The sequence below is a fragment of the Oncorhynchus gorbuscha genome, linkage group LG24, assembly GCF_021184085.1.
Source record: "Oncorhynchus gorbuscha isolate QuinsamMale2020 ecotype Even-year linkage group LG24, OgorEven_v1.0, whole genome shotgun sequence".
Lineage (NCBI taxonomy): Eukaryota > Metazoa > Chordata > Actinopteri > Salmoniformes > Salmonidae > Oncorhynchus > Oncorhynchus gorbuscha.
This window is the reverse complement of record NC_060196.1, coordinates 32,948,012-32,960,430: the sequence shown is the minus strand read 5'-3', so window position 1 is coordinate 32,960,430 and position 12,419 is coordinate 32,948,012. Positions and strand designations below refer to the sequence as shown.

Sequence of the window (12,419 nt, the reverse complement as noted above, 5' to 3'; positions counted from 1 at the left end):
TATTGGTCCTGTTGCACTTCCTAAGGCTTCCACTAGATGTCAACAGTCTTTAGAAACTTGTTTGAGGTTTCTACTGTAAAGGAGGGCCTCTTAAGTGCTCTTTGAGTCAGTGGTCTAGCAGAGTGCCACAAGCTCGTGACGCTCGTTCACATGAGAGGTAGCTCGCGATCCATTCCATTTCTGAAGACAAAGGAATTCTCCGGTTGGAACATTATTGAAGATTTATGTTTAAAGACATCCTAAAGATTGATTCTATACGTCGTTTGACATGTTTCTACGGACTGTAACGGAATTATTTGAAGATGGATTACTGGGCTGTACGCGCTAACAACAAGGAGGAATTTGGACATAAATGATAAACTTTATCGAACAAATCAAACATTTATTGTGGAACTGGGATTCCTGGGAGTGCATTCTGATGAAGATCATCAAAGGTAAATTAATATTTATAATGCTATTTCTGACTTATGTTGACCCCACAATATGCCGGATATCTTTTTGTCTTGTTTGGTCTCTGAGCGCCGTACTCAGATTATTGCATGGTGTGCTTTATCCGTAACGTTTAAAAAAAATCTGACACAGCAGTTGCATTAAGGAGAAGGCTATCTTTAATTCTGTGAATAACACTTGTATCTTTTATCAATGTTTATTTTGAGGATTTCTGGAAATTCATGTGGCTCTCTGCAAAATCACCGGATGTTTTTGGAACTTCTAAACATAACGCGCCAAAGTCTACTGAGATTTTTTTATATAAATATGAACTTCATCGAACAAAACATACATGTATTGTGTAACATGAAGTCCTATGAGTGTCATCTGATGAAGATCATCAAAGGTTAGTGATTAATTGTATCTCTATTTCTGATTTTTGTGACTCTTCTCTTTGGCTGGAAAAATGGCTGTGTTTTTCTGTGACTTGGCTCTGACCTAACATAATCATTTGTGGTGATTTCACTGTACAGCCTATTTGAAATTGGACACTGTGGTGGGATTAACAAGAAGTGCATCTTTAAAATGGTGTGAAATACTTCTATGTTTGAGGAATTGTAATGATGGGATTTCTGTTGTTTTGAATTTGGCGCCCTGCACTTTAGCTGGCTGTTGTCATATCGATCCCGTAAGCGGGATCACAGCCCTAAGAAATTATTAATATGTTACTGTTAGGGATAAGGGGTTTGGTTATGGGTAGGGTGAGGGTTAGAGTTTTGGGTTGGCATGCCTGCCACATCCCTTTAGTCAAATCTGCAGAGACCGACTTCAGACAGACACAGCACCACTCCGGCAATGTCCACCACGCTTATGGATCACAGGGATGCAGAGGATGTAGAATGCAACCACAACACTTGTGATCTGCTGCGTCAACTTGGTTCACCAGTCCGTGGAGGCAGCAGTAGGATGTGACCAGCACAGAGAATGGGATCATGAACCCCAGCACGTGTCTTGGCAGCATTCATCACCCATTTCGCGAGTGGTCACAGCGGGGCCAGTCAGGCCGCATGCAAGCCCCCACAGGGCCAGGAGCAGTGCAACCTCCCCCTTGCGTCCCATCCGGTTCCACATCTGCAGGTAGAGCACCTGGAGTGATGGTGGCTAGCTTGCAGAGTCCAGTCGTCCAGGAGAGTAGGTATCGAGAGGTATCGTGAAAAATAATGTTACTGATACATTTCAGTTAATGAACCTCTCGGAATGAACGCTTAGCTAATTGGGCCAAATATAATACCAGTCAAAAGGATATCTACAGTGATACTAATACTGAAGCCATGTACTCTAAACTCACTGGTCTTCATGATGTTACTAATACTGAATACATGTACTCTAAACTCACTGGTCTTCATGATGTTACTAATACTGAAGCCAAGTTCTCTAAACTCACTGGTCTTCATGATGTTACTAATACTGAAGCCAAGTGCTCTAAACTCACTGGTCGTCATAATGTTACTAATACTGAAGCCAAGTGCTCTAAACTCACTGGTCTTCATGATGTTACTAATACTGAAACCATGTGATATACTGTATCATAATGATGTCAAAGTAGTATTTCTTGAATGCAAATGATATGACTGTATTCACTCATTCAAGTTTGGAGGCGTATAGAAGTTGAGTAGCGCATGAATAGTTTGGTTCAGACGGGGTCAACACTCATGCTGTTGTGTACTGAAATGAGTTCTTCTTACAATATGAAGAGAAATCGAAGCGTAAATGTAAACCTGTTCTTAACTTTGCTTAACTTGTCCTTCAAAAGAAAGCATTTTCTACAGCTCTGTATCCTTATTGGTCCCAGTGTGTTTGCAAAGATTTAACATATTTGGAGAATATATAGAGAGATATGTACAGTATGCGTCATTTTTCAAATAATTGGTCTTTAAAATACTTTAGAATACGGGAGACGCCGTAGCTCCGCAGCTGTTGAGTCAGAGCAGTTCCTCTTTAGCTGAGGGAGGTTTTTGTACGACGCTCTAACACTGTGTGAACGGAGTGCTCCAACCCTGCTGACAGTAGTAATCTCCTGCATCTTCAGCCTGGACTCCACTGATGGTCAGAGTGTAATGAGTATAAGAACTACCAGATCCACTCCCACTGAAACGACCTGGAATCCCAGACTGACGGGTTGTAGCACTATGAACCAGGAGTTTAGGAGCTTCTCCAGGTTTCTGCAGGTACCAGCTAAGCGCATTACCAGTACTTGAACTGGCTGTACAGCTGAGAGAGACAACCTCTCCTGGACTAACAGACTGAGATTTAGGAGACTGAGTCAGAATTATATCTGCTGATGAGTCTGAAACACAAACAAAAGTAAAGAAAGGTTGATTATTAATCACAACAAATAGACATTTATAATCTTACACATTATAACATGAAACATATCAGGCAAAACCAGATTGTTTTGTATTAAAATCTTCAAATTTCACAAAGTTTCAATCTGAAGCCCAAACCATCATGAATCAGTTAGTTAAAGTGTCTCTCACCCTGAACAAGAAGCCCCAGTGTCCCCAGCAGTAGAATCAGTGACATCATCATTGTGCTGCGTGTCAGTGGCTCTGAAAGGAGTGAACAGTCACTGATCAACACTGGGGTTTTAAAAGTATGTGGAGCAATGAGGCAGGACAGATATGCAAAACCCCAATATTTTACGCAAATACACCACACATACAAAAGAAGTCAACAGGCCTACTGTATATTACATTTGAGAATACTGAAATCATAAACCACACAATATAACAACTATATCTTAAATGAGGCCTACTTTGACCCACTTACACAGTGGTTTATGTCCATCAACAGTGGTTTTCAGGCTCAGAAGGTCAATTAAGTTTAACAGTAGAATTACTGCCTCTGTATGTTTCAGACCTTCTCAAGATGGACAGTAGTGGTGCTCTGTACAAGCTCCCCCAGATCCGTATGAAATTAAAGTTACACACTCTATATACCAAATCAAATCAAATTTTATTTGTCACATACACATGGTTAGCAGATGTTAATGCGAGTGTAGCGAAATGCTTGCGCTTCTAGTTCCGACAATGCAGTGATAACCAACAAGTAATCTAACTAACAATTCCAAAACTACTGTCTTATACACAGTGTAAGGGGATAAAGAATATGTACATAAGGATATATGAATGAGTGATGGTACAGAGCAGCATACAGTAGATGGTATCGAGTACAGTATATACATATGAGATGAGTATGTAGACAAAGTAAACAAAGTGGCATAGTTAAAGTGGCTAGTGATACATGTATTACATAAGGATGCAGTCGATGATGTAGAGTACAGTATATACGTATGCATATGAGATGAATAATGTAGGGTAAGTAACATTATATAAGGTAGCATTGTTTAAAGTGGCTAGTGATATATTTACATCATTTCCCATCAATTCCCATTATTAAAGTGGCTGGAGTTTGGTCAGTGTCAATGACAGTGTGTTGGCAGCAGCCACTCAATGTTAGTGGTGGCTGTTTAACAGTCTGATGGCCTTGAGATAGAAGCTGTTTTTCAGTCTCTCGGTCCCAGCTTTGATGCACCTGTACTGACCTCGCCTTCTGGATGATAGCGGGGTGAACAGGCAGTGGTTCGGGTGGTTGATGTCCTTGATGATCTTTATGGCCTTCCTGTAACATCGGGTGGTGTAGGTGTCCTGGAGGGCAGGTAGTTTGCCCCCGGTGATGCGTTGTGCAGACCTCACTACCCTCTGGAGAGCCTTACGGTTGAGGGTGGAGCAGTTGCCGTACCAGGCGGTGATACAGCCCACCAGGATGCTCTCGATTGTGCATCTGTAGAAGTTTGTGAGTGCTTTTGGTGACAAGCCGAATTTCTTCAGCCTCCTGAGGTTGAAGAGGCGCTGCTGCGCCTTCTTCACGACGCTGTCAGTGTGAGTGGACCAATTCAGTTTGTCTGTGATGTGTATGCCGAGGAACTTAAAACTTGCTACCCTCTCCACTACTGTTCCATCGATGTGGATAGGGGGGGTGTTCCCTCTGCTGTTTCCTGAAGTCCACAATCATCTCCTTAGTTTTGTTGACGTTGAGTGTGAGGTTATTTTCCTGACACCACACTCCGAGGGCCCTCACCTCCTCCCTGTAGGCCGTCTCGTCGTTGTTGGTAATCAAGCCTACCACTGTTGTGTCGTCCGCAAACTTGATGATTGAGTTGGAGGCGTGCGTGGCCACGCAGTCGTGGGTGAACAGGGAGTACAGGAGAGGGCTCAGAATGCACCCTTGTGGGGCCCCCGTGTTGAGGATCAGCGGGGAGGAGATGTTGTTGCCTACCCTCACCACCTGGGGGGCGGCCCGTCAGGAAGTCCAGTACCCAGTTGCACAGGGCGGGGTCGAGACCCAGGGTCTCGAGCTTGATGACGAGCTTGGAGGGTATGATGAACAGCATTCTCACATAGGTATTCCTCTTGTCCAGGTGGGTTAGGGCAGTGTGCAGTGTGGTTGAGATTGCATTGTCTGTGGACCTATTTGGGCGGTAAAGCAAATTGGAGTGGGTCTAGGGTGTCAGGTAGGGTGGAGGTGATATGGTCTCTCAAAGCACTTCATGATGACGGAAGTGAGTGCTACGGGGCGGTAGTCGTTTAGCTCAGTTACCTTAGCTTTCTTGGGAACAGGAACAATGGTGGCCCTCTTGAAGCATGTGGGAACAGCAGACTGGTATAGGGATTGATTGAATATGTCCGTAAACACACCGGCCAGCTGGTCTGCGCATGCTCTGAGGGCGCGGCTGGGGATGCCGTCTGGGCCTGCAGCCTTGCGAGGGTTAACACGTTTAAATGTCTTACTCACCTCGGCTGCAGTGAAGGAGAGACCTCATGTTTTCGTTGCAGGCTGTGTCAGTGGCACTGTATTGTCCTCAAAGCGGGCAAAAAAGTTATTTAGTCTGCCTGGGAGCAAGACATCCTCGTCCGTGACTGGGCTGGGTTTCTTCTTGTAGTCCGTGATTGACTGTAGACCCTGCCACATGCCTCTTGTGTCTGAGCCGTTGAATTGAGATTCCACTTTGTCTCTGTACTGACGCTTAGCTTGTTTAATAGCCTTGCGGAGGGAATAGCTGCACTGTTTGTATTCGGTCATGTTGCCAGACACCTTGCCCTGATTAAAAGCAGTGGTTCGCGCTTTCAGTTTCACGCGAATGCTGCCATCAATCCACGGTTTCTGGTTAGGGAATGTTTTTATCGTTGCTATGGGAACGACATCTTTGACGCACGTTCTAATGAACTCGCACACCGAATCAGCGTATTCGTCAATATTTTTATCTGACGCAATACAAAACATGTCCCAGTCCACGTAATGGAAGCAGTCTTGGAGTGTGGAGTCAGCTTGGTCTGACCAGCGTTGGACAGACCTCAGCGTGGGAGCCTCTTGTTTGAGTTTCTGCCTGTAGGCAGGGATCAACAAAATGGAGTCGTGGTCAGCTTTTCCGAAAGGGGGGCGGGGCAGGACCTTATATGCGTCGTGGAAGTTAGAGTAACAATGATCCAAGGTTTTACCACCCCTGGTTGCGCAATCGATATGCTTTGTTAAAATCCCCAGCTACAATGAATGCAGCCTCCGGATAAATGGTTTCCAGTTTGCAAAGAGTTAAATAAAGTTCGTTCAGAGCCATCGATGTGTCTGCTTGGGGGGGGATATATACGGCTGTGATTATAATCGAAGAGAATTCTCTTGGAAGATAATGCGGTCTACATTTGATTGTGAGGAATTCTAAATCAGAGTTAAATTTGAGTTCCTGTATGTTTCCTTCATCACACCATGTCTCGTTAGTCATGAGGCATACGCCCCCGCCACTCTTCTTACCAGAAAGATGTTTGTTTCTGTCGGCGCGATGCGTGGAGAAACCCGTTGGCTGCACCGCATCGGATAGCGTCTTCCCAGTAAGCCATGTTTCCGTGAAGCAGAGAACGATGCAGTCTCTGATGTCCCTCTGGAATGCTACCCTTGCTCGGATTTCGTCAACCTTGTTGTCAAGAGACTGGACATTGGCAAGAAGAATGCTGGGGAGTGGTGCGCGATGTGCCCTTGTTCGGAGTCTGACCAGAAGACCGCTACGTTTCCCTCTTGCGATCCATTCCGTTGTCCTGTTTGTAAGGCAGAACACAGGATCCGCGTCGCGGAAAACATATTCTTGGTCGTACTGATGGTGAGTTGACGCTGATCTCATATTCAGTAGTTCTTCTCGACTGTATGTAATGAAACCTAAGATGACCTGGGGTACTAATGTAAGAAATAACACGTACCCATTCAGTTGTTAGGAGCATATGTAGTGTACAACTTTATTTATTTTTATCCAGTTTACTTCCCATTAGTCAGCACCTATTGAAACATTTTGGGGGTGTGCGTCAGATCATGCTTTTCACCATCCTATCATAACCCCAAAAAACTGTTTATTGTTTCAAAATATGTTTTAAACTACAGTATCATGTTAATCTCATGGTGTGTCAAACCTTGCATCTACACTGGGGACTAAAGATAGGAGGGAGGACTGACAGTCATAGCAGTCATACTAAAGACACTGGGGACTAAAGATAGGAGGGAGGACTGACAGTCATAGCAGTCATACCTCATGTAAGAGGTGTTGAAGGTTTCTCTTTCGTATAGAAATATAGCCTATGCTGTTGAATACATGGTTTACAGCATCAATTTATGTTGATGATTCAGCCTTTTCTCTAATTTTGAACCAAAAGACATGGTGCTTAGGGGGAGGATAACGCTGTCTGTCTGTGTACTAAATGTGTTACATCTGACATACCACAAGTTCTACCTTCATTTGGTCCAGAAACATTTTGTTTGGCCGTGTTGACAAGTTGTCTCACTTCTTGTTGTGGTTTAGAATGAAATGGACAGAGTTGAACCCATGATGGGCATCAGAGTGGTGCAATGTTTGAAATGTTGCATACATCTGTGTTTTTCCATTGTGCTCAATAGTAAAATACCTGTCAAGATTTTAAGGCAACTTAACAAGTGTGATGAAGTAATTGAACAAGTTGCAGGTCCTCTGAACAAAAGCAGAAGTAGCCTCTATGTAGCCTACTGTAAGAGAAATAAAACATCTATTTATTAATTAAAACAAAATCAATTTATTCATGCATGGGAAAGATGGATTTTACCAATGGAGGTCAAGCTTGAATGGGGGTTAGATCACCAAAGGAACAAATCTAGGCTACCCTATAGATACATAGAAAGTACAGGCTATACAGGCAGCTTGCATGCGGCCCAGAATCCAGCCAGGCAGGAGAGTATAGATACACACATGTATCGTGGCCATGTACAAGATGTCGGAGGACGCCAGGTTCAGCATGAGACACACGGTAAAGTTGGGGTATTGGGCCACGCTGCTCAGTTTGACCACCAGAACAGCTATGTTACCAGGGAGGCCCAGCACACAGCACAGCCCCAGGACGATGTTTGAAATCAGGCGACCTGAATCCAGGGAGGTGGGGTCCATGCTGGAGGTGCTGGAGGAGTTCAGGTGCTCCGTGGTCGATGAAAGATAAGAGATCTAAGAGATATCTGGAAGACAGTAGACTTTAGACATTTAATTATTTGTTTCTAAAAAAAATGTATACTGTTAAAACAGTCTCTACACTAGTAAACAGAGTGCATGAAATCCTCACAAGTTTTTCTCTTCTCTTGATCTCATGTCATAGAGTGATAGTAAGTGAAAGGTGTGGGTTTACTACCTCTGGTCAGATTCCTCCTGATGAGCTGTGTGTGTGTTTTTTGTTGTTGTAGATTTACCCCCTTTTCTCCCCAATGTATAATTACAGTCTTGTCTCATCACAGCAACTCCTCTATGGACTCAGGAGAGGTGAAGGTCGAGAGCCATGCGTCCTACGAAACATAATCCTGGAAAGCCGCACTGCTTCTTGACACACTGCTCGCTAAACTCGGAAGCCAGCCACAGCAATGTGTTGGAGGAAACACTGTCCAGCTGGCAACCGAGATCAGCTTGCAGGCGCTTTTTCCACCACAAGAAGTCGCTAGGGCTTGATGGGACAAGGAAATCCAGGCCGGCCAAACTCTTACCTAACCCGGAAGACGCTGGCCCAATTGTGCGATGCTTCATGGGTGTCCCGGTCATGGCCAGCTGTGACACAACCTGGGATCAACCTCAGGTCTGTAATGACGCCTCAATCACTGCGATGCAGTGCCTTAGACCGCTACGCCACGTTTCCACGTCATTTCAATGAAATTATGTTGAACACATGTGGAACAGACATTGAAATGACATCTGCCCAGTGGGATGATTGCACTTCTAATTTCCTACCTGACACAGATTCTAGCCTAAATCTACCATGACTGCTATCTTATGTTGTGTTAATTTGGAAGCTATTGACAATATCTGGTCATTTGCATAAAGAGTGGGAAGCAACTATGAGTTCTCATATGTTCTCATATTCTGACTTGAGCCTACATAACAACTGCATGACCTTTACAAAAACCATGTGATCAAAGGTCATGAAGTTTTGACTGTAGTTGACTGCAAGTTTCTGCAGTTCCTCCTCACCAGTTGCAACTTGCAGCCATCACCTGCGTTGTGGGAGGCTCTATTGTCTGCCAATCATTAGGGTGTTTTTGTTTGACCCACGTGAAAGTAACCAAAGACATGATTAAAACAGATTTGCCACAAATCATGTACACATGTACACATGGAGCAGGTACCACTTACTAGGGAGAATGTTCCAGACAGTGTGACTCTTCCGCAAAATGCCGCTGGCAGATATTTTTATTCATAATGATGTAAAAAATGTGGAATTTGTGACTTTTCCCACATTTTGTTGTGTAACAAGATGGGATTCTAATGGATTTATTTGTCATATTTTTTGTCAACGATCAAAACTGTAACTACTTAAAGGCAACTCAGAAACATTCAATGTTGTCTTGTAAGGAACTCCAGTGTATATTTGGTCTTATGTTTTAAGTTGCTGTCCTGCTGAAAGATGAATTTGTCTCACAGTTTCTGGTGGAAAGCAGACTGAACCAACTTTTCTTCTAAGATTGTGCCTGTGCTTAGCTCCATTCCATTTCCTTTATCCCTCCAAAAAACTCCAGAGTCCTTGCCGATGACAAGCATACCCATAATATGGAGCCTCCACTATGCTTGAAAATATGAAGAGTGGTACTCAGTAATGTGTTTTATTTGATTTGTCCTAAACATAACACTTTGTATTCAGGACATAAAGTTAATTTCTCTGCCACATTTTTGCAGTTTTACTTTAGTGCCTTATTCCAAACAGGAGGAATGTTTTGGAATATTTGTATTCCGCACAGGTTAGTACTGTATTGAGGAGTAACTACCGTATCATGTTGTTGATCCATGCTCAGTTTTCTCCTGTCACAGCCATCACACTCTGTAACTATCTTAAAAAGTCCCCATTCAATTCAGGCTGTTAGACAACAACATGTGGAAAAGTCAAAGGGTGTGAATAGTTTCTGAAGGAACTTTGTGTCAACACTGTCCACAGCCGTTTTCAGTATGTAGATAGTTCAATGGGTAAAGTGAATGTGTCCAGTCTACTGGAGTTCCAGAGTGGACCAGTAGGGGGCATCAGTTCCATGTCTCTGTTACCATTCCCCTCTGTGTCTGTCTAGAGGTTTTTGTACAGCCAGTCAATCAGAATCTATCACTGTGGTGGACTTTCGGTGGAGGGACCAAACTGAGTGTTGGCAGTAAGTATTCAGTTCTTGATCTTGACCTCTGATATCAAAATCCCAATTCATTTTCTTAACAATATTACAACTCCCTTAAATAGAAAGTAGAAATTTATATTTATATTTTGAGAATTTATTTTCCTTAAAGTAAACTTAGTTAAATCAAAATGCCTATTCAAGATGTAATATATCAAACAGGGTGTGTATTCATTTGGAACAGAGATACTGTTGAAATAAGAGTGGTTTAGATTAATGTAGCTTTACAAAGAGCAAAAGCAGTGTCTCTATAGTGTCAGAGGTTTTTGTACGGCCGCTGAATGAGATTGTATCACTGTGGTTAACTTTTGGTGGAGGCACTAGACTGGATGTTGGAAGTAAGTTTACCTACCTCTAATATAGAAAATGTTCTGACCTTGCATATAGATGCACTGATGATCTTGTGAGAGAAGAAACTAAGATTAAAATGGAAATAAATGCTATGCATAGTTATGTTTTTGGTTAGAGTTATTCTCTTCATAAGAGTCCCCATTTGTGTGAAAATATCTTTTGGTTAAACCTCAAATATTAAGCTATTATTTTTGGTTAACAGACCTAGTCTCGTAAATAATATCACTATTCATTTTATTTAAATGTGTCTTTTAAATGTATATAATTGTTGTAAGATGGTTATATTCAACTTAATTCACTCCTTCAGCATTCAGCTGCAAGGTATTGCTTAGATTTGCTATCTATTGAAAAGACTTGCTATCTTGTGAAGTACAGCTTTTCTGCTGTTCATATGAATATAGGTTTATTTTCAATTTGATACAATATCTTGTAAATTACACATAACTTTATTAATTTTCTTTCGATAAATTAAAACTTAAATGTTTTAGTGTGACTTTTAAATTAAATGTATTTCATTGTTAGATGTTTACAGTCAACTGGAATTTATTTCTTCAGCACAGGCATATTATCAACCAATTGTAATTTAATTCATAATTTAATAATTGTTCATACATTCTGTGAAATGTTCTTTAAAATAATAATCATAATAATTAATAATGAAATGCAGTTTGATTCCTATGAGTTTATTCCATTACAGTAAGGGAGGAATATTTCACATTTTAAATAGTACAATTTTGAAGATAGTTGATTGTATTTTCAGTCATCTCATGTAGTTATAATATGCTTCAGTAGCTACTCAAAGGGAAGTGTGATAAACTGACTGCCTGTATGAGGAACAGAAACCTACTGATGGAAAAAAATGTAATTTACAGCTAAGATGTAAAACTGCTGCATCATTATTGTGTCATATCAGTCTGATGATTGAGTGATAGTTCCCCTCTCCATAACTTCCCACCTGTCTTTTAGATGATGTTCGTCCCACCCTGACAGTCCTGCCCCCCTCCAGTGTGGAGCTGCAGCAGCAGGGGAAGGCCACTCTCATGTGCCTAGCCAACAAGGGCTTCCCCTCAGACTGGAAGCTGAGCTGGAAGGTGGACGGCAGCAGCAGCAACACCTGGGAGGTGACCGGGAGCCCCGGGGTCCTGGAGAAGGATGGCCACTACAGCTGGAGCAGCACCCTGACCCTCCCTGTCGACCAGTGGAAGAAGGTGGGCTCTGTGACCTGTGAGGCCACCCAGGGCTCCCAGTCTCCTCTCTCTGAGACACTGAGGAGAGACCAGTGTTCTGATTAATGAGCTCCCCCCTCTGACTCCACTGTTTCTACTCTGCACCTCTCCTTCTTACTGTTCCAGCAATACCAGCACACTGATCTAATGCTGGGCTGGATCCTGTGTGGGAATCCTTCCTCCAGCTGGAGCTTTTAGCATAGTGGAACAAACAACAAAACACATCTGAATAGATCTGCTTGGCTTTCATATCACATGTGTTCTGAACCTTATTACTGTAATGCTGTTGGTTCTGACATGTTGAGCTAATAAAGACGTTCAAAACGTTAAATTGTGTGCCTGGATATCATTCTTTAATGAGTTTTACCATTAGACATTTTTCTTTATGATTTGTTGAGTTTTCATAAGGAATGGAGAGCTCCGCCATGAAACACAATGTTACTGATACATTTCAGTTAATGAACCTCTCTCAATGAACGCTTAGCTGATTTGGCCAAATTTGGTACCAGTCAAAAGGATATCTACAGTACGACTCAAACTGAATCCATGTGCTCTAAACTCACTGGTCTTCATGATGTTACTAATACTAAAGACATGTTCTAAACTCACTGGTCTTCATGATGTTACTAATACTAAAGACATGTTCTAAACTCACTG

General features: G+C 42.5%; 2 gene segments (V, D, J or C); one reads left to right on the top strand and one right to left on the bottom strand.

The window, feature by feature from the left end:
- Positions 1–2,441: 2,441 nt before the first annotated feature.
- On the bottom strand, positions 2,442–3,058 carry LOC124013389. The segment is given in 2 exon segments: positions 2,442–2,776; positions 2,967–3,058. Coding segments are annotated over 2 exon segments (372 nt in total).
- Positions 3,059–10,010: 6,952 nt separating this feature from the next.
- LOC124011971 lies at positions 10,011–12,093 on the top strand. The segment is given in 2 exon segments: positions 10,011–10,167; positions 11,503–12,093. A coding segment is annotated over 1 exon segment (252 nt).
- The last annotated feature ends 326 nt before the right edge of the window (positions 12,094–12,419 follow it).